The sequence below is a fragment of the Tamandua tetradactyla genome, chromosome 1 (assembly GCF_023851605.1).
Source record: "Tamandua tetradactyla isolate mTamTet1 chromosome 1, mTamTet1.pri, whole genome shotgun sequence".
NCBI lineage: Eukaryota > Metazoa > Chordata > Mammalia > Pilosa > Myrmecophagidae > Tamandua > Tamandua tetradactyla.
Window position 1 is genome coordinate 83,179,457 of NC_135327.1, and position 27,878 is coordinate 83,207,334.

Sequence of the window (27,878 nt, forward strand, 5' to 3'; positions counted from 1 at the left end):
CTTAGGGCCAAATTCTAATCCTAGCTCTGCCACTCACTAGCTGCATAAACTCTGAGTCAGTGTTCTCACCTATTCTGAGTCAGTGTTCTCACCTCTACATGGGGATAATAGTAGAGATGCTGGGAGGGTTAAATGAGATAATCCACGCAGAGCTATAAACTCCGGGACTAATACAGTAACTGCTTAATAAATATTATAAATCACAGAAACAGCAAGAACACCAATAAAACAAGTAATAGCTTTAACGATGGATATGTTCAGTGTCCCTAACACAAAACTCGAATGGGTTTGGAGGGCCGGAAGTAGAATAACTCTCAACAGTCGGTTCTTCAGTTAGAAAAGACAGGTTAAGTCTTCTCCTTCGGGAAATCCAGAAAATGTAAAACTACATTTCCCAGTAGGCTCAGGGGTCCACTAGCCGTGGTTTCTCACTTCCGGGTCTGTCATGTGACTCCCCGGCTGCACCATGGCGGAAGCAGAGGAGCAGGTAAAGGCTGCTAATGCTAGTTCATGGCGCAAGGGAGGAAGAGAGGATTGTGAGGTGGGCGGGGGGCTTGGAGGAACGTGAGGGGGTGCGGAGATGCTGGAGAGTGGCGAAAGTTCATTTCGGGGGTCGGAGCATTTTGGGGGAGAGTCCCTGGGGAAAGCACATCGACACATCCGCAGTGTTCCGGAGGCGGCCTTTCCGTGGCTGGGTTCACTGTGGCCTGTGCCCAGTGAAATTTTGGCATGAAGGGAGGCGGGGGCTCACCAGGACTTGACTACTTTGGGGGTGGGCTGCATGAGAGATGACTTGAGTTTTCAGGCTAGGTGACTGAAATTCAAGTTACTTTCCACTCTGAGCAGGGCAGTGAGGGCTGATAGGCGGGAGAACTAGGGGAGAGTACATGATGACTTTTGTATCTCTTGGATTTAGGTACAAAGCTGAGTAATTGTTGGTGCAGCAGTGTTAAAGGGCATCGGTTCTGGAGCAAAAAAAGTGTCTAGGCTCCAGTGCTGGTTCCCTTTCTTACTGAACATTTGACTTTAGGTTAGTTATTTAACTTTCAGCTATAAAATAGAGATTATAGTCCATCCTTAAAAGGTGGTTTTAAGATTCAATGAATGCATACAAGTAAAGTGCTTAGAATTGTTGGGCTTAATCAAAATTAGGAGAGATTATTTATTGCTGGCAGGATGCCATACAGCAATGTCCAGTTAACCTGAATTTGGGGGTTTAGGTGTTAGTGATAGGAATATGAATTATTTTCATATAGGCAATAGTGATAGCCACAGATCAGATGATGTGACCAAGCAAAATCAAGAAGAAAAGAAAAGCAGACCAAGAACCTGGGGAAGTACCTTCATTTTGCATTTCCAGACTCGTTTCAGTTTGGCACTGTTTTTCTTCACAAATTAACAGGTCCCTCAGTTGCTGTAATTACCTTTAAAAAAATGGTTGATGGTGAGTTGTTTAAATCACAGTAAGAGAAGGGTAGTACAATAATTTAACTTGTACTGTTTGCAACATACTTCATTTAAATAATGAAAATTTCTCCTGAATACATTTTATATATGCCAATAATTAAAACCTTTGACTTGATAGAAATTTCATTTGGTTGGCCATCTTGATAACGGAAGAGTCACCTACCTCTTACCCATAGTGGAACTTCTCATTTTCTTTTAAGGTACTTTAAAAGAAAATGCTCCTTAAGCACATATAATTTCATGACTCACTGATGTTAGTGGTGAGATTGGTTTCCACACTGTCCTCATTTTATGTTGAAATATAATTTTTTTGTGGTTTAATTTAAAAACAAACAAGCAAAAAGCCAAAACAACTTCTGTACATTCTTAGTTACAGTGTAATAGAAATGGAGTTACTCTTAGTATTTACTACTGTTTTGTTCTGAAGAAGAGTTTGGCACAGCTGGTGAAAAAGACACATAGAAAGTTACATATATGATTAAGATGCATCACATTTGTATAGCACTTTCCAATATAGAATCCTTTCACATTGTGTTTGGTCCTCACAAAGGGATCCTGTGAGATTAATACTCATCTGATATAAATCAGGTCAAGCACCGCCTGTGTTCCAGATTTTCCAATAGCATCCCATTTCTGAGGAAAAGTCCACAGCCCTTCTAAAATCCAGTTGTCCTACAGGACCTTGTCCCAACTCTCCTCAGCTTCCTTTCTTTGAACTCATTTCCCACTGTTCTCTCCTTTCTCTCTCACTCTGCATCAATGCCACTGGCTTACTTCCTCTTCCTTCAGCATGCAGAGCATGTTCCTACCTTAGGGCCATTGCTTATGCCAAATAATTACAGGACCCTCTCCCTCTTTCCCTTCTTGTCTTTATCCAAGTGTTACCTTTTTGAGTGAGCCCTGAGCATTATTTGAAAACTCTGTCACGCATTATGTTTCTCTGTAGCACCTATCACTATCTGACATTCTTTAAATAAAACAAATTTAATTAAATTTTAAAATATGTATTTGTTTATTTATAGCAAATAAAATTTAAACAAATAAATTGCCTTCCTATTAGAATGTAAGCTGTATGATGGCAAGGATTTGTTGACAGCATATGCCTAGTACCTAGAGTAGTGCCTGGCACTTTGTAAATGATGTATTGAATGATTGACTTTGACAGATAAGCAAACTAAAATTCAGAGAACTTAATCTTAGACTCACATCCATAATAATCTCCAGTTTTCTATCTGTAAAACTCATGAGTTTTTGTAGTATAACACCCTGCTTTTTTAAGAACACTTAAGAACCTAAATCAAAATCATTTTTTGAAATAAGTCCTTGTCACCTTAATAATTTCTCTTCATGTATTATTCCACCTCTGATCCTTTAATAGCCAGTATGTATTTTGGGTGGGCATTTGCCTCCCTAGCAATGTCAGTGTTATTTTCAAAAAGATCCGGAGTCTTGTCAACACCAGAAAAAAGCAAACATTCAAAAAATTACTGTTCTGTTCATTTTTTTAAAAAGAAAGCAAGTTAATAAATGCACCTATAAATAAAAATGGTTAGGTTTTGCTCAATCTCTTTGATTTGATTTCTTGCATTTCACTGTAAGAAAAATTAAAGGCTCACCAAAATAGGAAGCATTAATTATACAATTTTTTAAAGTCTAACAGAGCTTAAATGAATTTGCAAATTGTTCTGTTCTCCTTTCTTAAGCCTTTTAAAAATAATGACATAATTTTTTTTCCTGAATGTTTTAGGAATTGAGATGCATATTAAATTAGCCACCATGACAACTTATAAGTCAGGGCAAAGGAAGGTTTTATATTTACAGCACTGTGTACTCTAAATGCAAACAACCCTTCAAAATAAGTGTAATGCTAAGCAAGACTAAATTAAACCCTCTCTGCATTAACTTTCCTGAGCATTACATTCTTTGGTGATTGCCTGCCCCCCATCCTTAATTTTAGGAAGAACTGAAATAGTGAGATCTGCATGGTTAACATAAAACAGTTCAAAAATATTTAAATAAAATCACTTTCTGGATATGACTGGCATTTTTTTTTTGGTTATTGGGAAATCATTGCTTTTGCTGAGGATAGTAAAGGTATTTTGCAAAAATAAATATGTATATATTATATAGTTCACAGACAGAACTAATGTCCTGCATTCTGCCTGGGAATTTTGCAATCAGCCTTTTACCTGTCTATAAAATAATTTATGGTTGACCTTCATAATCACAGATCCCAATAGTATTTGTTCATACCTTTCATGAATGAACATTCTGCTTGAAGTTTGGTTGTTTGTATATTTGTCTTATATCTCCTACAGATTACTGAGTCTTTAAGAATAAGTACAAGAGCTGACTCATATCTATCTTTCACAGGGCTAATAATTTATATGTATTAGGTGCTTAATAAAATGTTTAAATTAATTTCAGGAGAATTTGTATTAAATTATTTTATCTTTCTTGAACTTTTTGAAAAGTTATTTATTCAAATGTAATATATATTAACAGTTGTTATTTTCCTTACTCCTACCATTTCCCTAGTTACTCTTCCATCTTTTCTACTCAACCAGTATGGAGTCAGGTTCATTAAAATATTTGAGCAGTCAAAATGCCTATCCATTCACCAAATACGAATTAGCAGATGGCACATTCATGAACACGTATATTCCTGTGTAATTGTGCAATAACAGTCACATTTTGAGTGCCTCAGTTTCCTTGTCTATAAATTGATAATTTTAATTTCCAGGACTCTTGGAAATATGGGATGAAATAAAGTAAGTCAGAGTGCCTAGGTTGAAGTGGTTGTTTTATACTCAGGACAACACTTTGTCATCCAGACTTGGGCTCGCCTTAGGTGTGCACAATACTCTTTTCTTTCAAGTTGGCCAAGACAAATTCTTTAAAAGCAGCTCTACTGATAACTAAAGGAAAAACAAAGCCCTAAACTGGAAGCTGCAAAGTCACAAGATGATACAAATTTTTAGAGAGTTCACTTTTCATTACCATGTAATGAAAATGTACTCACATGTTAAGATTAGCTGGGAGCTGTTTATTGCCTCACAGTCTCATTTTTCCTCTCATCCTCACCTGGATAATTTGGCTTGAAGACAGTGTTACTAGCTGATTAGTAGTCTCCCTGGCACCACATGTTACCACCTTGGAGATGGGGTGACACTCTGGTCCTATTTTATGTGTTTGTTGTCAAATACTTGTGATTCCAGGTCCTTATTTCAGGCTTGCTGAATCAGAATCTCTGAAAGTAGTGCTAAGGATTATATACTTTTAGCCAGTTTCCAAACTGAGTTTAGAAAATTCTGATGGAAAGTCAGATTTGAGAATTCCACTTCACTGGGACACTGTGTTTGTTCTCATTTCCACACTGGGGCAGACCCCAAGTTTTTTCTTCTTCTGCAGAATAAGGGTGAGTTAAGTAGCTGAGCCCAGTGGATGAGCTGGGTTGGTAACCTGAGTCTTTTCCTACTCTTACCAGCTCCCCAGGTACTCCTTCATCTTTCCTACTCTGCCAGCAGGGAGCATCGTAGGTCCAAAACTGGCTACAGCTCCCCTGAAGTAGGCTCTGAGAGGGCAAGGATATCAAATACATAGCATACAAAATATCTCTTCCCTTCTGTGCCCTTGTTAGACATTGGGATCTATCACAACTCTCATTTCCATTAAGCCCAGCAGTGGCACACAGTTTTATTGGGAAGGAGCAGAACCTGATGGTACAGTGTTGAGTGTTTCCAGTCTATCGCTTCCTCCACTCTTGTTTCCCCATGACGTGGTCTCTACTGTTTCTTCCTATGCACAGCCAGATCAACCCTCTAGCCAGGTTTGGAACTGGTCTTCCTTGGGCTCCTGTCTCCCATTTCTCCCTCCAGGTCTTCTTTTCTTTCCCAGAAAACATTTTGTGCATCCTCAAAATTCTGAGGAAGGTCCTCCTGGCTTCTGTCTCCTCCTGGGCTGGCAGTCTTCCCTTTAACCCCTACTGGTCTCTGAGGCCAGTTGTGCTGAGTCTCCCAGACTTCTTGTCATAGGGTCATGTGCTCATGGAAGGATTAGGAGTTGGAGTCAGTTGAAATACCTTCGCTGGGGGACTTTTTTGACATACCCCATCAGCCCCTTCCCATGGCTGCTGCTAGATTGGCAGTATTGTATGTGAATTGCTATATCCTTTTTTGCTACTATCTTCCTCTGGTGTTCCTTTTATAACTGCCCTGTAACCCTGAGCTAATAATTCAAGCATCTGTTTGTCTGGAGAAAAGGCACTTGCTCTGGCTTATAAATGGAAAGGGGATATACTGCAGTGGCACACTATTACTGATTTAGATCTGGTGCTTTTTTCTTAACGTCCTTACCTGCAAAGATGTGTTGAGTTTTTCCTCTGGATAGGATAGTGAGAGACAACAAGGCAAAAGCCTTTGGATTTATACATAGTGTATTTGAAATGATAAATATTAGGTCAAAGTGGTTAATAGTACCTGTTAGCTGAAGGATACAGGAAGGAAAAAAGACTGAGGGTGGCCCCATTGGGAACGTGTGGGTTTGCCAGAGACCATTCTATGAAAGAGGTGGGTCATAGGATGGGCAGTGAAGAAAGGTATGATTTAGAAACAGAGATTTTCAAACTTTTTTGTAGCTTCATTTTGTAACATGAAAGTATAAAACAGTAGAAAAATGCAGATCCATAGTTGAATCAAGAGTGAAGGCCCTGAGCCAGACTGCTCAGCAAGCCCCTCCCTGAGGCCTTGCTGAGGGGCTCAGTTGAACCTACAGGTCATTGGGTGTTGAAGACTACTAGGATGAGTCGAAGGAAGGCCAAGGACCTTCCAAGCTAAGAACAGTTTCAGGAAGGAGCAGAGCCATGATCCCATACCCAAGGCAGGCAGATGAATGCGATTGTCCCGGTGTGAGAACTTGGGAGTGGTGTTGGTGGGTGAATTCCTTTGCTCCAGCTGATATTATGTGGAAATTTAGATCCATTGTAGATATAAACTGATTTTTATGAAGTCACAAATACCAAATTTTTATGTGAAAGCCTTTTTAAATCACCAACCACCCAGGCCAAACATTACCTGTACCCCTAGGCATAGTCAAGCCACATCGAGACTTGGGCCACTGTTTTGTGACCTCTCACAGAAAGACATGAAGATATGTTATCTTGGCGATAAGTCATCTAATGTGGCTAGACAGCTGTGGGTTTGTGCAAAAAGTGGGAAGTGAGCCTAGAATTCTCTTGGGAGCCAGATAGGTCAGGGCTTTTACTGCTTTTTTGGGTGTTGTAGTTGCCTTGGCTGCTCAAGCAAATACCCTGCAATGGGTTGGCTTAAACAGTGGGACTTTAATAAGCTCATGGTTTTGAGGCTTAGTCCAAATTAAGGCATCAATAAGGTGACACTTTCTTCCCGAAAACTGGCGTTCTGGGCTGGCTACTGGTGATCCTTGGTTTCTCTGCCACATGGCAGTGCACATGGTGGCCTCTTCTGGCCTCTCTCTCTTCTCTTCCAGTTTCCTTTAACTTTCAGATTCTTGCTTCTCATGGTTTTCTCTCTGTGTCTGAGTTTCAATTCTACTTGTAAAGGATTCCAGTAATATGATTAAGACCCATCCTGATTTAGGTGGGCCACGCCTTCATCAAAAGTTCCTACTTACAGTGGGTTCACACTCACAGGAATTCTTAAATTTAAGAGCATGTTTTTCTGGGGTACATACAGCTCCCATCCACCATCCTGGGAAATCAGACATTTTTTTCTTTATGACGTTGGGAATGACAGGGTTGTTTGAGGAAGGCAGTGACCTGACTGATCTGTTTTAGGAAGTTGATTTTGATGGCAGTTGATGAATAGATCAGACAGGTAGCATGCTGGAGGCATAGAGATCATTAGGTAAAACCATTTGGATAGATGATTGAGTTTAAGAGATTAGTTTGCTGAAGAAAGGCAAAGTGGAATTATTGTTGAGTTTAGCTTCCAGACTGTTACCCGGAATTTGTTCAGCTATACATTTATGTCACCAGCTGTTAGCTATTCCATCACTTTTGCTTCAGCCAGAACGGTATACTTTTATACCTTACTTTTTCATGAAGTTAGATTGTTTGAACATGAGCTTTTGAGGCTAAAAAAAATGTTTGAAAACCATTAACGCTTTCTAAATCCTAGCCTTTCACAAGATTCAGTCTTACTTCTTGCATCCCTCACTGGGATGTTCACTTCATATCTTCTTGTTTGCCTTTCTGCATCTAGAACAGTAAGCAGAGGAGCTTTATTAATGAATGAAGCTAAGAAACAACAGATCATTCTAATTCCTAAAGTCACCCATGCATTGTTTTGGTAGGATTGTGGACAAAAGTATTCTTTTTTTTTTTCTTTGAGACCACTCCTATGTTTGAGAGGTTTATGCTAGTGCTGAGTATAAGTCCAAGAGTTTCCTGGAACAGACTATTCTTGTTTGATACCAGGATGGCAGCAGGCAAAGGAAGCTACTCAGTCAGCCTGGTTTTACCTGTAGACTTAGATCTCTGAGATCTGCATGTTTCAGGGTATCAAATTCAGGAACTGTCTGCTTTGTGGTGGGTAGTAAGAATGTAATTTGATTCTTGAGTTTTTAGATTGAAATTTGCTGATTGGATACATATTTATTTATTTATTTTTTAAATGAAGATCATAGAGGAGATTATTTGTCCATTTATTCTGTATGCATATTTGAGTGAATTCCAAGTAAAATAAGAAAAAAAAATTTTTCCTTAGGTGTAATGTAATTTTTCTGAGAAGAATAATCAAGTATCCTTTTAGAGTTGTAGGAATATAGGAAGATAGGAATCTAGGTGTGATTTCTTCACACAGTTGCCAAAGCTTTTTTTTTTTGCCAAGGCTAATACTGTGCTATTCAGAGACTCTCAGGATGGAGGAGATGTTAGAGGTCATTCAGATCACCCTCCTAGTTTCCATGTTCTCACTTCAGAAATTGATATGTAATTTCATGATGCACTTGATATTGCAAGCAATGTATGATAGATGTTCAGTAAAGACGCCAGGATGGTGATTACTAATTTTAAAAGTGGAGTGTATCCAAAAGGGTAGGATCAGACTGGTAAGGGGACTAGATAATTAGGGATGGCTGGTGCAGAGAAGAAATGATTTATAAGGAAAGGTATGATACCTGTCGTTAACTCTCTGGAGAATTGTCAATTTATAGGGGAATTGGATCTTTTTAACGTGTCTCTGTGGTGCTAAGTACTTCAAGTTACTGGGGATTGTAACTCTAAACTAATGAGGAACTTCCTAAGAATTCGATTAACATTAAATTCAACCAGTTGCCTTGGAAAATAGAGGAGTTTTAAATATTCATCATGGTTAATAATCTAACTATAATAAAATTCTTAATTACAAGAAACCCCATTTTACAGATGGGCTTTGAGGGCAGGTCTGCCTTGGCATAAGGCTGAATTTCACTGGGTAAGCCTGCCATGCCATCTGTAGGCTCTTATTGGGTTTTCAATGAATGAAATGAAAATGTTTTAAACACTGGATTTGCATTTCATCTTGTTATCCAGTTTGCAGTGAGTAGTATATGCATCTGACTTTCTTCTAAATGTTCGTTTTTTTCTTGTAAAAATATTATATCAAAAAATTCCTTGCCTCATTTCTTTTGTTTATCTCATGAGTTGTAAAATGCTTACATTCAGTGTCAGCATATTAGTTGTAACCTTTTATTGCTATTGATATCTATAAGTACGTTAAGTAAATCTTCATTTTGCTGACCTCTGAGGATGCGTAGCATCAGCAGATTCTCTCTTTCAGTGGACAGGTGAGAGATTAGCAGGATCAAGTCAGTTTTTCCCCTTTTTGCTTTTTTTCCTGCAGAGCAGCAGATTCATTGTCTAGCATGAGAAAAACTGTGCTAAATGGCAGAATTTATCTTAAGGTTAATGGTTTAAAATGTGGCTATAAATTATACAGCTTATTTGCACAGTGTCTGAGAGGTACCACTGTAGGGGGATCCTTTTTTAAAAGCTGTTTAAGCAGGACAATCATTTTGATTCAGCCAGATAAATAGCATTGTAATTAATAGCCCAATAGTTTTTCAGTACAAAAACCAGCCTATAAATAATTTGAGATTGCAGTGTTCTCTTCCCTTCCCAGATTTGTAATTCTGCTTTGCAAGACGGATTTCCATTGTTAGGGAGGGAAAGGTCCTTCCATAAAGTCAGATGACAAGTTCCCAGGATAATTTGTAACCTGCTGGCTCTTTGAGGGAGGTCAGCAGGAGCTGTGGACCTGTGTGACCCCAGAGTCAACCACCTAATTCTTGCAAGAGTGTAGAGATTTTACAGGATGCTTTTGAGAGTCAATGGCTTGTGGAATCCTCTGAAGTATAGTTGCAAATTACTTTTAAAAAAATGGCAGATGGGTATTGGTGATGGGGACATAAAGACTCTCTTCCCTTGATTATGTTTTTTATCCTTTTGTCATCTGTTTTGACCATTTCCTCCTTCTGTACTTCGTAGGAAACCGGGTCTTTTGAAGAATCTACAGATGAATCAGAGGTAAGGCGGCATTACAGAAGCCTTGGAATATTTGACTGAACACTGCAAGAAATGCCAGTTTTTTTTTTTCAGTATGCACAAATTATCTTTTTTTTCCCCTTCTATTATCTTGAGTTTGCTTTGCTTTGCTAAATGCTGCATTTCCAGGGGCCAGGGTGATAGAGTAGGAGAGGTAACTGAGCTACCAGTGTGACTAAGGAAAGTGAGGAGGATCATGCCAGTTGTTTTTAAAAATATTCAGTGGATTAGCTTAAAAGGAAAAGAAAGTGGAACAAAAAGAGTTCACCTCACTTGAAAATTTATTTTAACGTGATACATGTTGGCAGTGGGAAAATTGATGCAAATTTAAAAACAAATCTGTCTTCTTTAGAAACCATATATTTTTTAAAATCACCACAGTAGGGTCTATAATATTTCCTCTCTATCCATTGTTTTAATGAATATGATATGCTTACTGGTATAATTTCTGTATCTTTGAAATTATAATTTATTTCATAAAATAAAAAGGAAAGTAGTAGTTACCTTATAAGGTTTGTTAGGGAGTTAGGCTGAGCTAAGGATTGACTCTGAAGGGGAATGAAGTGCTACATAAGGAAGGACCTTTAACAAATTCTCTTTCAAGAATATTTGCAAGATATAAGTTTAATCATGACACAAATTAATTAGCCTATAAATTTTATAGATGGGCTAATGCTAAGTATTTTTTTCCCTATTCTAAAATTTCATTCAGCACAGAGGCATGAGATAGTATCTGTTGTCAGCTGGAAAGCCACACCAATGTGACCACACCTCTAATAGTCTTATATTTGGGTTGATTTGCATATATTATATGAATTTTTTTTTTCCAGGAAAAGGCAATTTTATACAATATTCCTCTAGAGAACATTTTATTGATTGCATCATCGTGCATTTGCAGTTCAGCTGTAGAGTTGTAGTTTTGAACATTTTCACTATCCCAATATCTTTGGGGTCCCTGGTGAATCCTTACTGAATTTGCTTACTGATAGAGTATAGTATCTGTTAATTTTTAATAAAATATCAAAAAGCTTTTCAAATCACTATTCTTGTTTTTGGAAATGCTTAGTTAACTGAGAACCCCGTGTTCTCAGAACTATTGGTACAGAATTGCTCTGCATTAGAGCTCCGTCCAGGAATTTCATTGCAAAGGTGAGGAGGGCGTTGGCAGCCAACTAATTCCAGATCTTCCCACACATCCTCCAGGTGCCAAATGAATCAAAAGGAGAGCATATCAAAGTATAACCCATGCCTCCAGCATAAACAGGAAGCAGGGAATACTAAAACTTAAGCACAAGTGGGAAGATAACCATCCCAAACCAGCAGATCTATGTCTGGAGTTTCTGCTGGAGCAGAGAATCAGGTAGAGACTGGGAGGAAATGAACAAGCTCTGTGTTGGGAGCTGGCTTTGATAGTGATGATGATTACAAAAATGAACGCTTATTTAGTGTAAGAAACAGTGTTTGGGTAAGTTATTTTGTCTTATGAGTTGGCAATGATTATGGCTTCTGTTTTATAGATGAAGAAACAGTCTTAGGGTATTTAGTTAACTTCCCCAGATGTCACCTAGCTGGTAAGTTGTGCAGCTTCTCTTTGAATATAACAGCCTGACTTCAAAGCCCAGCTCCCAACCTCTAGCTATCTTGACCCTGACTCCACTGTGACCTCTCTAATTTTAATCAGACTCTTCCTCTATGTACTGTGTAGATATAGATAAGATTAAAAAAATCTTCTTTGGAACTCCTGCCTACTATAATATGAGATGTGGGGTTAGGTTACAAATTTTTTCTTGTTTAACTATTCATAAAAGATATCAGTGTTAGAGCAGAATTTCTGAACTTTGCTTTCTATCCTGGAGAATGAAAAATAATAATTTTTGTATAATATGAATTGTTCTACTGAAATTTGTTTTACCATAAAATAGATAATGCGTTCTATATTTAAAGTGAGACTTACTTGAAAATGTACGTCCATCTCTGTATGCAGTAATTTAGCTCCAAGGATATTCATTACAGCTTTCTTCATAATATAAGAATTTGGAGACAAGCTAAATAAACAGAAATAAGGAATTGATGGAAAAAAAGTCATATCCATATAATGGGTTGTTATTCTGCCTCTAAAATGATTGGTGGCAGATAAATGTTTAGAAAAGGGAAATATTCATATTACCCTTCTTTCATAGTTTTTTAAAAATGACAAAAGCTTTTCCAAAACTCATTTAGAACAGGCACTGGCAAGCTTCTTCTATAAAAATCTGGATGGTAATTAGCTAAAGCTTTGCAGGCAAAGAGGCAATATTGAGGGTATTATGTAGGTACTTATATAACCATTTAAAATATAGCCATTAAAAATATAAAATGTAACAATATAAAATATACAGGCTGCAGTTTGCCAAATTTGGGTTTAGTATGTAATCCAGTTTGTTCCTACCTGCCAAAGTCCATACATGGGTATAGAAAAAACTATAAGATGTATTAACTTTTGGCCATGTCATTTTTATTTTATTTACTTTTGCTATCTGGCTTCATTTTCTAAATTTACCTTAACAAATATGCATTCTTTTACACTGGCAAAACAATAGCAATTATTTTTTTTTTTAACGAAGCACATCCATCTGTATACATATTATGGTAGTCTTCTGTATCTGTATTACAGAACCTTCTGGTTAGAAAACTGCAGAACCTAATATTAAACTGCATGTCCTTCCTTTCCTGTCTCAAATTTATTTCTCAGTCTCTTTATATTTTATCCAGGATTTTATTTAAAGTCAGAATTATTTTTACTATAATATGTACTTTTTTCTTCAGATATAAAAAAAATTGTTTTGAGACAATTGTAGATTGACATACAGTTGAAGAAAATAATCCAGACAGATTGTACATACCCTTCTCCTTGTTTGCCTGATAGTAACTTGCATAAGGGTAATATAATAGCACAAACAGGAAACTGATCTTGATACAATCCACAACCCTTATTCAGATTTCACCAGTTTTACATGTACTCATTTTTAAAAATTTTTAATTTGTATTGATATATGTTTACATGTGATGTAATCATCTAGAGTGTACAGTGGTTCACAGTATCATCATATAGCTGTGCATTTATCATCACAATTGGCTTTTTTTTTCTTTTTTGTGAAAAATAATGTACAAAAAAGCAATAAATTTCACAGCACATCACAGTAATTGTAGAACAGATTTCAGAGTTTGATATGGGTTACAATTCCGCAGTTTTAGGTTTTTACTTCTAGCTGCTCTAAGATACTGGAGACTCAGATATCAATATAATGATTCAGCAATCATACTCATTTGTTAACCTTGACCTTTGTATAACTCCACCATCACCTTTGATCTTTCTCTCACTCTTTAGGGGTATTTGGGCTGTGGCCATTCTAACTTTTTCATGTTGGAAGGGGCTGTTGATAATATGGGATAGGGGGATGGAGCTAGTTGACGTTCTGGAGAGGCTGGCCCCTTTGCATCTCAGGACTTATCTGCTCCAGGGACCCATCTGGAGATTGTAGGTTTCTGGAAAGTTACCTGCATGCACTCATTTTGGTGTGTGTAGTGTGAGTGTGCACTTTTGTCACACTTCAAGATTCTTGTGATTACCTCCTAGTCATGATTCATAATGGTTCCATCTCAAGGACCTCTTGTGCTCTCCTTTTATAGCCACCTTCACTCCTTCTTTTCCCCCCTTCCTAACCCCTGGCAACTAATAACCTGTTTTCCATTGCTGTAAATTTGTCATTTTAAGAATACTGTATAAATAGGGTATGTAACCTTTTGAGATTGTTTTCCTTCTCTGCCAATCCCTGTCTTTTTTTTTTTTTAAATATGTTGAGAAATATCCACACATATACAGTCCAACCTTATTATATATTCAGTGGCTCACAATATTGTCACTTAGTTGTGTATTCTTCGCCATGATCATTTTTAGAACATTTGCATCAGTCCAGTAAAAGAAATAAAAAGAAAAAAAAAGAGCTCATATATCCCATACTCCTTATCCCTCCCTCTCATTGACCCACCTTATTTCAGTCTACCCATTTTTTACCCTTTATCTCCCCCTATTATTATTTTTTTAATTTATTTTTTGTTGTTGTTGTTGCTCATCTGTCCGTATCCTTGATAGAAAGGAATATCAGGCACAGGGTTTTCAGAATCACACAGTCACATTGTAATAGCCATGTTGACACACAGTCTTCTTCAAGAATCAAGACTACTGAAACACACATTAACAGTTTCAGGTACTTCCCTCTAGCCACTCCAGTACACCATAAACTAGAAAGGAATATCTATATAATGTGTAAGAATAACTTTCAGGATAACCTCTTGTCTCTGTTTGAAATCGCTCGGTGAGACTTTGTCTCATTTCTATCTTCCCCTTTTGGTCAACAAGCTTTTTTCTTCCCATTATACTGGGTCCTGGCTCATCCCTGGGAGTCAGGTTCCACATTGCCAGGGAAATTTATACCCTTGGGAGTCAAGCTAACGTAGCAGTGAGTTCACCTGCCGCTTTGGCTTAGAGAGAAAGGGACATCGGAGAAACAAAAGAGGTTCTCTGGGGGTGACTCTTAGGCATAATTATCAGTAGTCTTAGCTTCTCCTTTGCAGAAATAAGCTTCATAGGGGCAAGCCTCAATAGTGAAGTCTCAGCTTATTGAAATGTTATCTCCACTGCTTGTGAGACTATCAGGAATCCCCCTGATGGGAAGTTGAATATTTCCTCCTTTCTACCCAGTCCCCCGAGGGGGCTTGGCAAGTACTCTTTTATTCTCTGTCCCGATTACTGTGGGGTGTATTGGAGCATCACACTAACCTGTACAAACCAACAACAGTTCATGCCCTATTCAAGATTCTATATAATTATGATCAAGTAAACGGACCATACAAGTTAAATTCTATAATGTGCTATCCAAAATATATATTTTGCACCAAATAAACATCTCTCCTTTTGGTCTCGTAGACTGTCCCTGTCTTTTAATGGTATAATTGGAAGATCCACATTTAAAATAATTATTGATATGTTAGAGCTTAAGTCTGCCATGTTTTATTTTATGGTTGCTTCCTGTGTTTTTTTGTTCGTGTTTCTCCTCTCTTCTTTTAATGTGGGTTACTTGAATATGCTTTAGGATTCCATCTTGACTTACAGTATTTCTGAGTGTATAGTTTTCTTAGTGGTTGCTCTAGGTATTACAATATACATACATAATTTATCACAGTCCATTAGTATCAACATTTTATCTCTTTCAGTCAAGTGTAGAACCTTACTTCCATTTAGGTCTCTTTGTCCTCCCACTTTTCAAATACAGTCATCTTAAATATTAGTTCTACCTGCCATGAGCACCACATCAATTGGTGATATAATTTTTGCTTCAGCTATCAAATATGATTAAAGAAACTCATGAGAAGCACTCTCTATTACATTTACCCTTGTTTTCCCCCATTCCTTTGTTGTTCTCTCCCTTTTTTGAACTTGAAGCCTTCTTTTTCTATTATTTCCTTTCTGTTTAGAGAATTTTCTCCAGCCATTCTTCAAGGATAGTTGCAAATGACAGATTCTCTTTATCGTTCTTCATATGAGAATGTTTTTAATTCTCCTTCGTTCATGCAGGATATTTTTGCCAGATATATATTGCCAGAATATATTCATGGTGGATAGTTCTTTTATTTCATCACTTGAGAAACACTGTGCCACTTCATTTTGTCCTCCTTGGTATCAGTGAAAAACTGTTGTCCTTTGAATTAGTGTAGCCTGTATGTAATGTGTCATTTACTCCATGGCTGCTTTCAAGAGTTCTGTGCCTTTAGTTTTCAGAAGTTTAATTATGTTTCTTGGCATGAATTTCTTTAGTTTTATCTTATTTGGGCTTCACTCATTTTTTTGGAACGTCTGGGTTTATGTTCTTTACTAAATTTGGAAAGTTTTCAACCATTATTTCTTAATTTTCAGAACCACTGTCTTACCTTGCCAGGCTACTATGACAAATACCATATAAGGGGTTGGCTTAAGCAACAAGAATTTTTTGGCGCAAGGTTTGAGAGGTCAGAAATTCTAAATCAAGGCGTTGGCAATGCCATGCTTTCTCCTGGGGCTAGTAACGTCCTAGTGGTATGCAGTCCTCTGTCGTGTGGTGCTATCCTTGATTTCCTCTTGTGTACCTTTCTCTGATTTGTGGCTGTTTTGGGAGATGGTGGGGTGGGGGCAGTGCATGGACTTGGAATCGAACTCGGATCTTCTGTAAGGCAGGTAAGAATTCTGTCACTGAGCTACCTTTGCATCCCCTTGACGTGTGGCTTTTTATAAGGGTTTCAGTAATGTAGATAAATCCCACCCTGTTTTAATTTGACCATACTCTGTAGGATACTTACTGTGTGCCATGTGTTGTGCTGAGTGTTTTACATGGATTATCTCATTTAATGTGGACCCAGTCTTAGCAGATAGCATGTTGGTCTGCAGATGCTGGTTACGCTGTAGTACCAAACACTTCCAGCATTTTGGTGGATTAACACAATGCAGATTTATTTCTGAGTAGGGCTAATGGTTCAGGAAAAGAAATTGGGTCTTTGGTGATAACAGAAATAGCATATTATTTAGGGTCTTTCCTGTCTTGTGGACAGGAACAATGTGCTGTCATAAGGCTGGAAACTGAATCATCTCTGCTTCATGGAGATATGTTTGTTTTTGTTTTTGTTTTTTAACCCTGCTTACTTTGAATAAGTTCTTGTTGTATAATTATCTAGGAGAGTCTGCTTTTTCTCAGAAGAATTTAATGTGCTGTACCAATCTTGTGATAGGAACATGAAGTTATTCTGAGATAACATTCTGAGATTTAACTTAAATGGTTAAAAAAAGAATAAGAAGGGAAAAGCATCAGGCTAAAGAGGAGCAGCAAGGAAAGGGAAGAATGCCTCATGGAAACAGATATATATTGAGGTCTTCCTTGTACCAAGTGTGAATTCCAATAAGCTTTTTGTGATTCATCGTATAACGAACTGAATAAATAAACTAAGGTGTATTTTGCCTTTGAAGCAAAGATTGCATGTACATTGCATTTCCCAGTGCCTGTGTCATGACATTTTAATAACAACAGTTAATTAGTGTTACCTCAAATTTTTATAATTTTCATTACCATTATTAATAAATGTGCCTCCTAAACAGATGTCCATTCACATCTGGTTTAGTTCTTCCAAATATCACAGTTTGTAGGCCTTGTATATTGTAGACATATTAATTTTAATAAAGCCAAGCGGACTATAATGGGCAAATTCTGAGAGTTTAAGTCAAATGCATAGGTTATCAGGAGATAGAAAGAGGGCAGAGATTGGGCAATTGTTGCTTAAGGAGTACAGAATATTCATTAAAGTTGATTGTAAAGGTTTGGTAATGGGTAGCACAATACTGTGTGATGGCAGCACAATACTGAAAGTGTAATTAACAACGATGAGTATGAGTATGGTTGAAAGAAGAAGGCTAGAATCATGTATGTCACCAGAAGGAAAGCGAAACCTAGAATGGACAATAATACTGTTTAATTATACAAATATAAGAAAGTTCTTACATGAATTAGAACAAACGTGTCTGACCACTGTAAGGTGTTGATGATAGGGCTGTATTTGGGAAAAAATACAATTAATGTAAACTCAGGCCTATAGTTAACAGTAAAATTGTAATATTCTTGTATTAATTGTAGCAAAGGCACTATAACAAAGCTAAATGTCAATAATAGGCAGATATAAGAGGTATGGGATTTTTTTTGGAAGGAATGAGAATGTCCTCATATTAACTGTAGTGGTTGAATGGATAATTATGTGATTATACCGTGAGCTACTTAGAATGGATTGTATGATGTGTGAATAAAAATGTTAAAAAAATAATGATACGGGAGGGTAAAGGGCATGGGATGTTTTGGGTTTTCTTTTTATTTCTTTTTTTGGAGTAATGAAGATGTTCTAAACTTGATTATGATGATGAATGTACAACTATGTGATAATCCTGTGAGCTATTGATTGCATACTTTGGATGGGTTATATGGTGTGCGAATATAGCTCAATAAAATTGCATTAAAAAAAATCAAGTGTCCTGACAGACAGCTAGCCCTATTTAAAATAAACATATGCAATTTATATTGAAAGAAAAGTTAATTTTAAAATAAAATGAAACTTTTAGGTGCATCAGCTACAAGGAGAGTTCTTTTTTTTTTCAGTTTTGTTAAAATGAAAACCAGACATTGCAAAAAGTCAGGAGATAGCTTTTTAAATCAGAAAATGCATCACATAAATATCATTTATTTATCTCATCTGGTGGATATAACTTTGTGAATCATTTATTGAAAGTTAAATTGATTCTTTATATGTATTAATTTAATAAACAAATTTATAGCACCAAGTAACTAAAATGGTAATGTACCTTGTTATGAGATTGGTTGCTGAGAAAAATGAAGCATGGAGTTATAATGTTATATCCTTCCAAATAGCAAATAGCCCTTGGATTAAAACCTAGTTCTTTCATTTAATAAGCTATTAATATTAACAGGTTCTGATTATTGCATCATTCAGGGATGGATAAACATTCCCTTTGAAGTATGCATTATAAAAATTATATGTTTGTAAACTTAGTAGAAACTTTCTGGATATAAGATTTTGAAACTATTTCTGCCATTTGTTAGAAATTGAAAAGGTGAACAGACTTTCTCTCCTTGGTATGTTGCATCTTTGGACAGAATTTTAAATTTCACTCCCTAGGAGAAAAAATATTTTAGACAGTTCAAATATCGAATATGGATAAAAGAAAGCGCGTGCGAGAGAGACAGAGAGAGACAGAGAGAGAGACAGAGGGAGAGAGAGAGAGCGCGCGCGCTTGGGGGAGGAGGTTAGAGCAGGATCTGAACAGTTTTCTTTGAGCCTTTCCTCTGTCTGGCCACTGGCTTCTCTGTCCCAAGCTACAGGGTCTTCCCCCACTTCTGGGGATGGTTTCAGTCAGCCTCCAGAGTTTTTCAATCACGGATGTTAATTTCCTTTCAATTTTATAGTGTCTTCAGGTTTGATTTGGAGGGAAGGGGCCAGGCAAAGTTCTCTGTCTTGGCAGGAGCGGCATTTGTCTCTCCATACATTCATATCATTTTCAGATCAGACTACGCCAACAATAAGAAATTATGTTTTCTCTTTTTCTTGCCTTTCACACTGGTAAGAACTACTAAATCAGTTTTTTTATTTTTTGTATGCTGTATGGCAGGGTCACACTTCATTATTTTTCCGTGTGACTATCCTGTTATTGTAGCATCGTTTGTTGAATTTTTTGTTTGTTTGTTTTGCTTGTTTGTTTGATTTTTGGAAAGTGCATGGACCAGGAATCAAACCTGGGTCTCCCGCATGGCAGGCAAGAATTCTACCAAAGGACTACCCTTGTACCCCCTTCTAAATCAGTTTTTTTTTTTTTTTGACTTTTTTTATTGTATAGTATTACAATATATACAAAGCAAAGACATAAGAAAGCAATAGTTTTCAAAGCACTCTTCAACAAGTGGTTACAGAGTGGGGATGAGTTTGTCAAACTCTGAGATCCCAGAGTTTGTCATGGGCTACCATACAATCCTCTCATATTTTTCCTTATAGCTGCTCTAGAATATAGGAGGCTGGAGGGCTTAAATATTTTTTTATCACCACAATTGGCTTTTTTTCTTTTTTTTGTGAAAAGTAGCATATATACAAAAAAGCAATGAATTTCAAAGCACAGCACCACAATTAGTTGTAGAACGTATTTCAGACTTTGACATGGGTTACAATTCTACAATTTTAGGTTTTTACTTCTAGTTGCTCTAAAGTACCGGAGACTAAAAGAGATAACAATTTAATGATTCAACATTCATATTCGTTTGTTAAATCCAATCTTCTATGTATATCTCCACCATCACCTTTGATCTTTCCATCCCTGTCTTTAGGGGTGTTTGGGTTGAGGCCATTCTGAATTTTTCATATTGGAAGGGTGTTCTAGTTTGCTAGCTGCTGGAATGCAACACACCAGAGACGGATTGGCTTTTAATAAAAGGGTATTTATTTTGTTAGTTCTTCAGGGGAAAGGCAACTAACTTTCCACTGAGGTTCTTTCTTACGTGGAAGGCACAGGATGGTCTCTGCTGGCCTTCTCTCCAGGTCCCTGGGTTCCAACAACTTTCCCCAGGGTAACTTCTTTCTGCATCTCCAAAGGCCTGGGCTGATCTGCGAGTGCTGAGATGAGGAGTGCTGAGATGAGGAATGCTGAGCTGCTAGGCTGTGCTACATTGCGCTCTCCTATTTAAGCACCAGCCAATTAAGTCAAACATCACTCATTGCAGCAGACATGCCTCCTAGCCGACTGCAGATGTAATTAGCAACAGATGAGGTTCACGTACCATTGGCTTATGTCTGCAGCAACAAAACTAGGTATGCTCACCTGGCCAAGTTGACAACTGAATCTAACTAACACAAAGCATTTGTCACTAATGTGGGGGTAGGGAGATGGAACTATCTGATGTTCTGGAGAGGCTGGGCTAGGTTCAGGATTTACCTGGACCTGGCACCCATCTGGAGTTTCCAGGTTTCTGGAAAGTAACTCTAGTGCATGGAATCTTATATATTGCCCTAGGTGTTCTTTAGGATTGGCTGGAATGATCCTGGTTGGGGGTTGGCAGGTTATGATAGGTAGCAAGGTCTAATTGAAGCTTGCATAAGAGCAACCTCCAGAGTAGCGTCTTGACTCTATTTGAACTCTCTCTTCCACTGACACTTCATTACACTTCTTTTCCCCCTTTTGGTCAGGATGGAATTGTTGATCCCATGGTGCCAGGTCTGGATTCATCCTTGGGAATCATCTCCCATGTCCCCAGGGAGACTTTCACCCCTGGATGTCGTGTCCCACGTAGCGGAGAGGGCAATGATTTCACTTGCAGAGTTGGGCTTAGAGAGACTGAGGCTGCGTCTGAGCAACAACAGAGGTCCTCCAGAAGTAACTCTTAGGCATGCCTATAGGTAATCTAAATTTCTCTGTTACCTGCATAAGCTTCAAAAGAATAAGCCTCATGATGGAGGGCATGGCCTATTGATTTGGGTGTCCCTAAAGTTTGACACAGTATCAAGGGATTCCTTGAAGGTAAGGTTTAAATAGTTCCTATTCTTTCTCCCCTCCCTTAGGGGACTTTCCCAGTACTTCTTGATTATCTACTTAATATACTCTAGGATGTTTCCAGGCATTACAATATTCTAAACAGGATTAAAGGACCTCTTTCTTATTCTGTGCTCCCTGTGTTTCAGTTCAAATAAGCTATAGGTTGAATTAGATTATGCACTACAGAAAATTTCAGTTCCAGCTCAAATAAACCTTTCTTCCATTGATCTCAAGGAGTATGTGTGGTTTGAAAATATAGACACTGTCTTCCTTACCCCTATGTTCTGAATTATATATATATATATATATAAACAGCCTCTCAAAATCCAGAAATAATAATCATCACTCCGGATTGTGTCTGCTCTAAAAGCCTACAATCTAGGCCCCTGTTTTCTTAGATGTATATTCTGAAGGTGACCAAACCATTGTTATTCTTTTGTTTCTGGCTTATTTTGCCTCACCAGATGTTCCACATGTTCATTCACATCGTGGCACACATTACTCACTACTTTGTTCCTTTTTGTAGCAGCACAACCTTTGTTCATAAGAATACACTATCATTCGCCACTCCTCCATCAGAGGATCCTTTAGCCACCTGCTCTAAATCAGTTTTGAAGGAAAAAAAATAGGGTAATAATAGTTGGCAAGTTGTTCCCTGTTAGTGGTGGGAATTCATCTCTTATTTCACTGTCAAGTATCATGTTGACTTTTGATTTCAAATGATGATTCTTGTCTCTTCAGGAAATGAACTTTCTATTTTTATTTATTTAAAGATTTTTGGAATCAGAAATGAGTGTTGCCTTTTTATGGTGTGGGGTGGAATGGGGATTTATGGGCCAGGAATTGGACCCGGTCTCCTGCATGGCAGGGGAACATTCTACTACTGAACCACCCGTGCACCCCTGAGTGTTGAATTTTATAAATTAAGTATGATTTCAGTATCTATCTAGATGATCTAATGGATTTTCTTCTTAGAATTCTTAAAGTATGAATAACAGATGTTTTAATGTCTAATCCTTACATTCCTGAAATATTTTATTTAGGGCTATTTTTTATGAATATGTGGCTGGATTTGGGTTATGTTGTCTTATTTAGAGTTTTACATTACATTCATAGATGATTGAACTGTATGTTTTGTTTATTTTTATTACCCTTTGATGTGCTCTTAAGGTGTTAATGTCAGGGTTATGCTACATTTCCCAAATGAACTGGAAAGTTTTTATTTCTGTGTTATGGAACTGTTTAAATAATGTAGGAATTTTCTGTTTGAAGGTTTTTAATTGGATCTGTCTCTGAAACAGTCTGGGCCTGGTACTTTACTGCAGGAAAGAGGTGGTTCTTTGATGATTTTTATTTTCTCAAGTTATTCTGTGCTTGTTTTATTTGTCTTTAAAAAGTACTAACATGGATTTTTTTTTTCCCATTTGTGAGTTACTGATCTGTTTTTTGTTTTACCATTATTGGTTGTTTCTGGTCCTCTGCAGGCCCATGTTCCTGTTTTCGGTGTTCTGTGGGTCCTCATCTCACCTCATCTGAGTGCTTCCAGTGGGTCTCCTAGTCCATTGATTATGTAGTGCCCAGCTGTTAGGGTTTATGGTCTCTGCAAGATGGTGGCCAAGGCCTCAATGTTGGGGGTGTAGCGATTCAGTGGCTGTTGTCTCTGCAGAGGCTGTAGATAGAGCCACCCTTCTCTGGAGAAAAATACCTGCATTCTGCCTTTTGTTTGGGTGTTTTTATGTTTTCATAAAACAAATGAGGGTGTGCCAGGAATTCAAATTCAAGTGCAACACTGTTGGCTTCTCCTTGATTTTGAGAATAGTTGGTCTTAATTTTTCTTGCTATTATGAGTTTTTATCTTTATCAGTTGCTTTTTGGGAGATTTTTGAGAAGAGGTTTGAGTGGGGTTGGCTAGTGAGGTGCTTCTTTGCACCTGGAATGTGGGTTGTACAATTTAAACATGCGTGAGAAGCATTTAATCTCTTCTAAAACATGAAATAATTTCAAGGAGTTTAGTGTTTTCCTTTTTCATGCCAGTAATTAATGTACAAATTACAAATAAATGTTAAGTTTTCATGAAAATGAGTTTGCAGGGCTTCTATTTGCTTCTCCTGTTGAAAGATGATAGAGCTTTATTTCCATTAGTTTGTACATAAATCAGACTTACAGTATTTCAGAATATCCACTCTCATCTCTCTGTTTGCGGGACTCTCCCAGCCTCCCATTTCCCCCTCTCTGTGTCTGTAAAATAACACATAGTTTAGATGATCTCTGATCTTCCTTTTGGCTCATACTCTGTGATCTGGATTTTCCTGTGTGGAAATCTAAATGAGAATGTCTTAGAAAAGCTTCTTACTAAATTCAGTCTGTTGTTATTACGCACTTTTGTTTTCACTGGTCTTTATTAGGTACCCACAGTTTTGTTAGGTGAAGTTCAGAACAATGAAAAGGCATAAACCCTGCTTCTGAGGATCTTGTGATCACCAAGGGATATTGGAAAGAAAGGAAAAGAGGGTTATGTTGGCTTTAGAGGCGGAAATTGTCCACCTGAATAGCATATCTTGAAGATTGGTTAAGGTTATTCCATATGGCTGGAAGGAAATGAAAAGCTTATTTGTTTTTCTCATTTTTTCCCCCCCTCTTCTATATATTCTTATCGCTTTCCCAATATAAAATAAATGATGGGAGTTGATCCTGTTTATGGTATGCGGCTTAGGGCATGGAAACCTTCACCTTATTTTTTTCCTCCTTGAATTGAACATGAAATTCAGATACTACAGGGCAAAGGAGAGACCAGAGTTTATGAAGCCTGCATATCTTGTGAATCTTAAGTAGAGCTCTTCAATTATGAGAGGCTCAACTTTTTCTCACTTTTCTAGTCAAAGTTGTTACCCTAGGGAAAGCAGCTTTGATAGATAAGAATCTTAGTTCAGTAGATATAAAGTTTTGAAGAGGGTGTTGAGCTGTGGCTTTAACAATAGTATTTATTTTTTTTTTATAAGAAATACATGTTTATTTTAGAAAATGTTGGTGGTAGCTCATGGTGTAATTTTTAGTTGCTATCTCTAATGGGCACAGCAACCCTGTGATGCAATCCTAATATCACCCCCATTCTACAGATGAAGAAACTAAAGCTCAGAGAGGTGACTATTCTAAGTTTTTTGCCCATATATATATATATATATATATATATATATATATACATTTCTTAAGTAAAATTTGCAGCATGCAAACTGTTTTATGACCTGCTTTTTTCACATAACAAGCCATGATGAGAGCATTTCATTTGTTACTCAATAATCTTTGAAAACATTTTAATGCCTGTATAAGATTCTACCTTGTGACATTTACTTGACTCTGGGTTTCTCACCCTTGGCATTATTTTCATTTTGGGCCAGATACTCCTTTGTTGTAGGGATGTCCTGTGCATTGAAGAATGTTTAGCAGCATCACTGGCCACTGCCAATGTGCTGCCAGTAGTACTATTCTCTCCCCGAGCTGTGACAAGTAAAAATATCTCCATTGTCAGAACTAAGTCCCCTGGAGGAACAAAATCAACCCTGGTTGAGAATCATTGATTTGAGCATATGAATTCTATCTACATGAAAAAGCAGATTCATGCAATTTAGGTTACATTTATCAGCTCCTAATTTCAGCAGCTGTTTTTCTGTTAATATATTTTTTTCAGTAATGGCAGTAGTGCCTGCAGGTTGAAAATTAAACAACATTATTTGCATTCATATAAGGATGTAATTGCTTATCCATGCTCTATCTGATTGGGAGACATCCCGGGAGCTTTGAACCAGTTGTTTTATTGTAGATGAATTCCATTATCCCCATGTCACTTTTTTAAAAAGTTTGATCATTGAGGCAGCTATAATACCTTATGTTTTAATGGAAACCAGAAGTCACCCTTTCAGCTTCTCTGTGTAGTTTTCTTGATATGTTGACACTGGAGAAGGAAGCTGTCTTTCCTACCAGATAGTTATCTTTTTGTAAATAATCCCTTTGCAATAGAACTATAGCATGCAGTAATTAATAGTTGCAGTTGCCCTTTAAAGGAAGTTGCATTCTTTTCTGGGTGGGTGGGTGATGGGTGGGGGGAGTGAGCAATACAAACCAAATTAAAATCATTAATCCTTGATTAATTTTGAGCCTAAGTTTCTTATTAAAAAGCTAATACTCTACTCAGGTAGGTTCAGTTATAGTGTAAAGTAATTCTTTGCATTAGCTTTTAAAAAAAAAATACTTGTGACCTCATGTTGTCTGTATATTGTTTTTCTTTGATACAGGCAGAGTTGCATTTTAGGGAAGGAGAAACCATACTTGCTCAGAGTCTCACAACTGGGATAGAAATAGCAGAAGGTACAAGTGGGCCCCAATAGCTTCCTATCCAGTGTCTACTGTGAAAGATGCTGCGTGGATTATCAGAACCTGTAGTTCATTCTCAGGATGTCAGTGCAAAGTGCTCCCTTGAGTTCTGGGGAGGAATTATTGTGTGTAAGATGGAAATGCCCCAGCCAAGCTTCCTGCATCTTGAGTACCTCGGTGGAGGGTGATTGATGGTTCTGTCATGGGCAACTTAGAACTTTGGGGATAGCCCTGGTAAAAAGAGAGTTTCAGTGGAGGGGTAAGGGGTAGGGCAGGGATGAAGGAGACAAAGAATATAGAAATTGGCTCAATAATATATTATCTAGTTGCACTGAACTGGTATTCTATCAATAATAACTTTTAATAAAAAATAAGTCTTAAGAAGCATGGCCATGAAGTCCAGGGGAGAGAAAGGCCAGTAGCTCAAAGGAGAGCTCCTAAAGCTGTCCTTCATTTAATCTTTGTATTTATTTATTTTTCATTAAAAAATATTGCTAAATGAACACTCTACTGAAGGTGACATGGTATTAATGTAAAACACTTAGCTTTCTGCTTAATCAGAATACATAATTGGGCATCTTTTGTCTCAGTATGTACAAATGATTTATTAGAATACCGTGGCATATAGATGGAGTCTCATTGCAGTGTGGAAGAAGTGTAAACTTCTAAAAGTAAGCTGAACACTATCCTCAGAGATTTTCATGGTTGTTTTTTCAGTGAAATATATGGCTCCCTCTTCAGAGACGTTAAGTTCTACATGCGCGGTTGTAATAATTGAAAAAAAGAAAGATTATTTGTGACCTGTTGGTAATTCCATGGGACATTAATTGGATAAGCATTCTCTCAAATTCCCTTTATCAGGGTGTGTGTAGTTATTTGTTTTGGAGAAGATAGCAATTACGGTTAATTATATTACAGCTTAGTACTACTTAAACCACCAGCTCAAATATTTGGTCTCACTACTATCATATATTTAAGTAAGTACTTTGTATTTCTTCTTAAATAGATTCTTGAGCCATCAATTTTTGTCGGCACATTTGAATTGGGAGGGTGGAGTTCTACCACTGCCTTAGAGCACTAATCCTCATAAACTTACATGTTCTTGAGTTTAATCATTCCTTATTGAAGTCATCACTAGATAATTTAGTGAAAGTCACATTTAAATACTGTGTTTTCTTACTGGTGACCCGAAGTTTCTTTTGTGATTCTGTAAGAGAAATAGAATATACAGGGGAATAATGGGGTGGAGGTGGGGGAGGTGTGAGTCAATGAAAAGCTGCTGCTTCCTAGACACAGTTGTGACAATACCTTTTCCAGAAATTATTGCAGGAGACATTAGCATCTTTTTGTGTGTGTTTGTGTGTGTGTGTGTGTGTGTATGTTTTTATTATGGGTCTCTTCTACCTTTTTTAAAGGCTCAAGAGCCTTGTGAATATATAGAGATAACCTATGTTGTGCTTGTGTATTTACTGTAACATTATAGTTTTAAATAAATATGGGTATACTATAGTATATAGTTTTTGTCTATTTATGCTATCTTTGTTCTTAAGTATTAGCTTATGGCCATGAATAGTTCAATTCCTTAAACAATTTTTAGTTCTGATTTTGAGACTCAGCTTACATGTACCCATTGATTTGTTGGATAATTTCAGTCGTGTTTTTTAAGAGAAATTCTTATATTTGGCACCTTCTGTTTTATTTTTCTATTCTGTTCTCCCTTTATTTTCTTTAATGCAGTGATTGAAAGAAATATTTAAAAAACCATGGGGCTCCTATGAAGTGAACTATTTGTAAAGAGAAAATGTTTTTAAAAATAAAAATTTTCTCAAATTCAGATGTTCTGATAATGGATTTTGATGCTGTTTTCCATCTTAAACTTGTCAAGCTAACTACCAGTTTTGACTATTACAATTCTTCTAAAGGTATTTGAAGTTCTAGAGAGAATATTTTTGTGATGGAAGGGCTTTATTTTATACCTTCAAACCCGTTGTTGATTATTGATTTGCTTTTTATTAATGCTGTATTTTTTTTTTTTTTTTACTATGGACATTTTAACTGTATGAAAGCTTTTTAAATGTTTTAAACAGTGAGAATTTTTTGAAGATGTTGTTGTTTCCTTATTGTATCTAGCTTTAAAACATTGGATATTAAAGGATCTGCCCCTAGCCAAATGCTGTTGATGACATGAGACCAAGTAAACTATCCATCTTATTAAAATTCCTGGAGGTTCAGCTGGGTTCTTTCTCCAAGTGAAGCTGGATGGGATAAAGGCCATGCCATCTCCATAGGGTGAAATTGCAAATTATCTAAGGCTCAACTGATGGTATTTTCCACTAGCCT

General features: G+C 37.2%; 1 protein-coding gene across 3 annotated transcripts in view; it reads left to right on the top strand.

Annotated features, from left to right (window-relative positions):
- Positions 1–440: 440 nt before the first annotated feature.
- The window catches only part of VPS41 (VPS41 subunit of HOPS complex), a 216,387-nt gene continuing 188,949 nt past the window's right edge, over positions 441–27,878 (top strand). Inside the window, exons 1-2 of one of the 3 annotated variants that reach the window (XM_077119493.1) lie at positions 441–487; positions 9,971–10,009. In XM_077119493.1, the coding sequence (XP_076975608.1) occupies positions 467–487; positions 9,971–10,009 (60 nt within the window). In that variant the 5' untranslated portion in view covers positions 441–466. Of the gene's footprint in view, positions 488–7,718; positions 7,725–9,968; positions 10,010–27,878 lie in introns of those variants that run through there. The other 2 variants (XM_077119494.1, XM_077119496.1) reach the window with 2 other exon arrangements.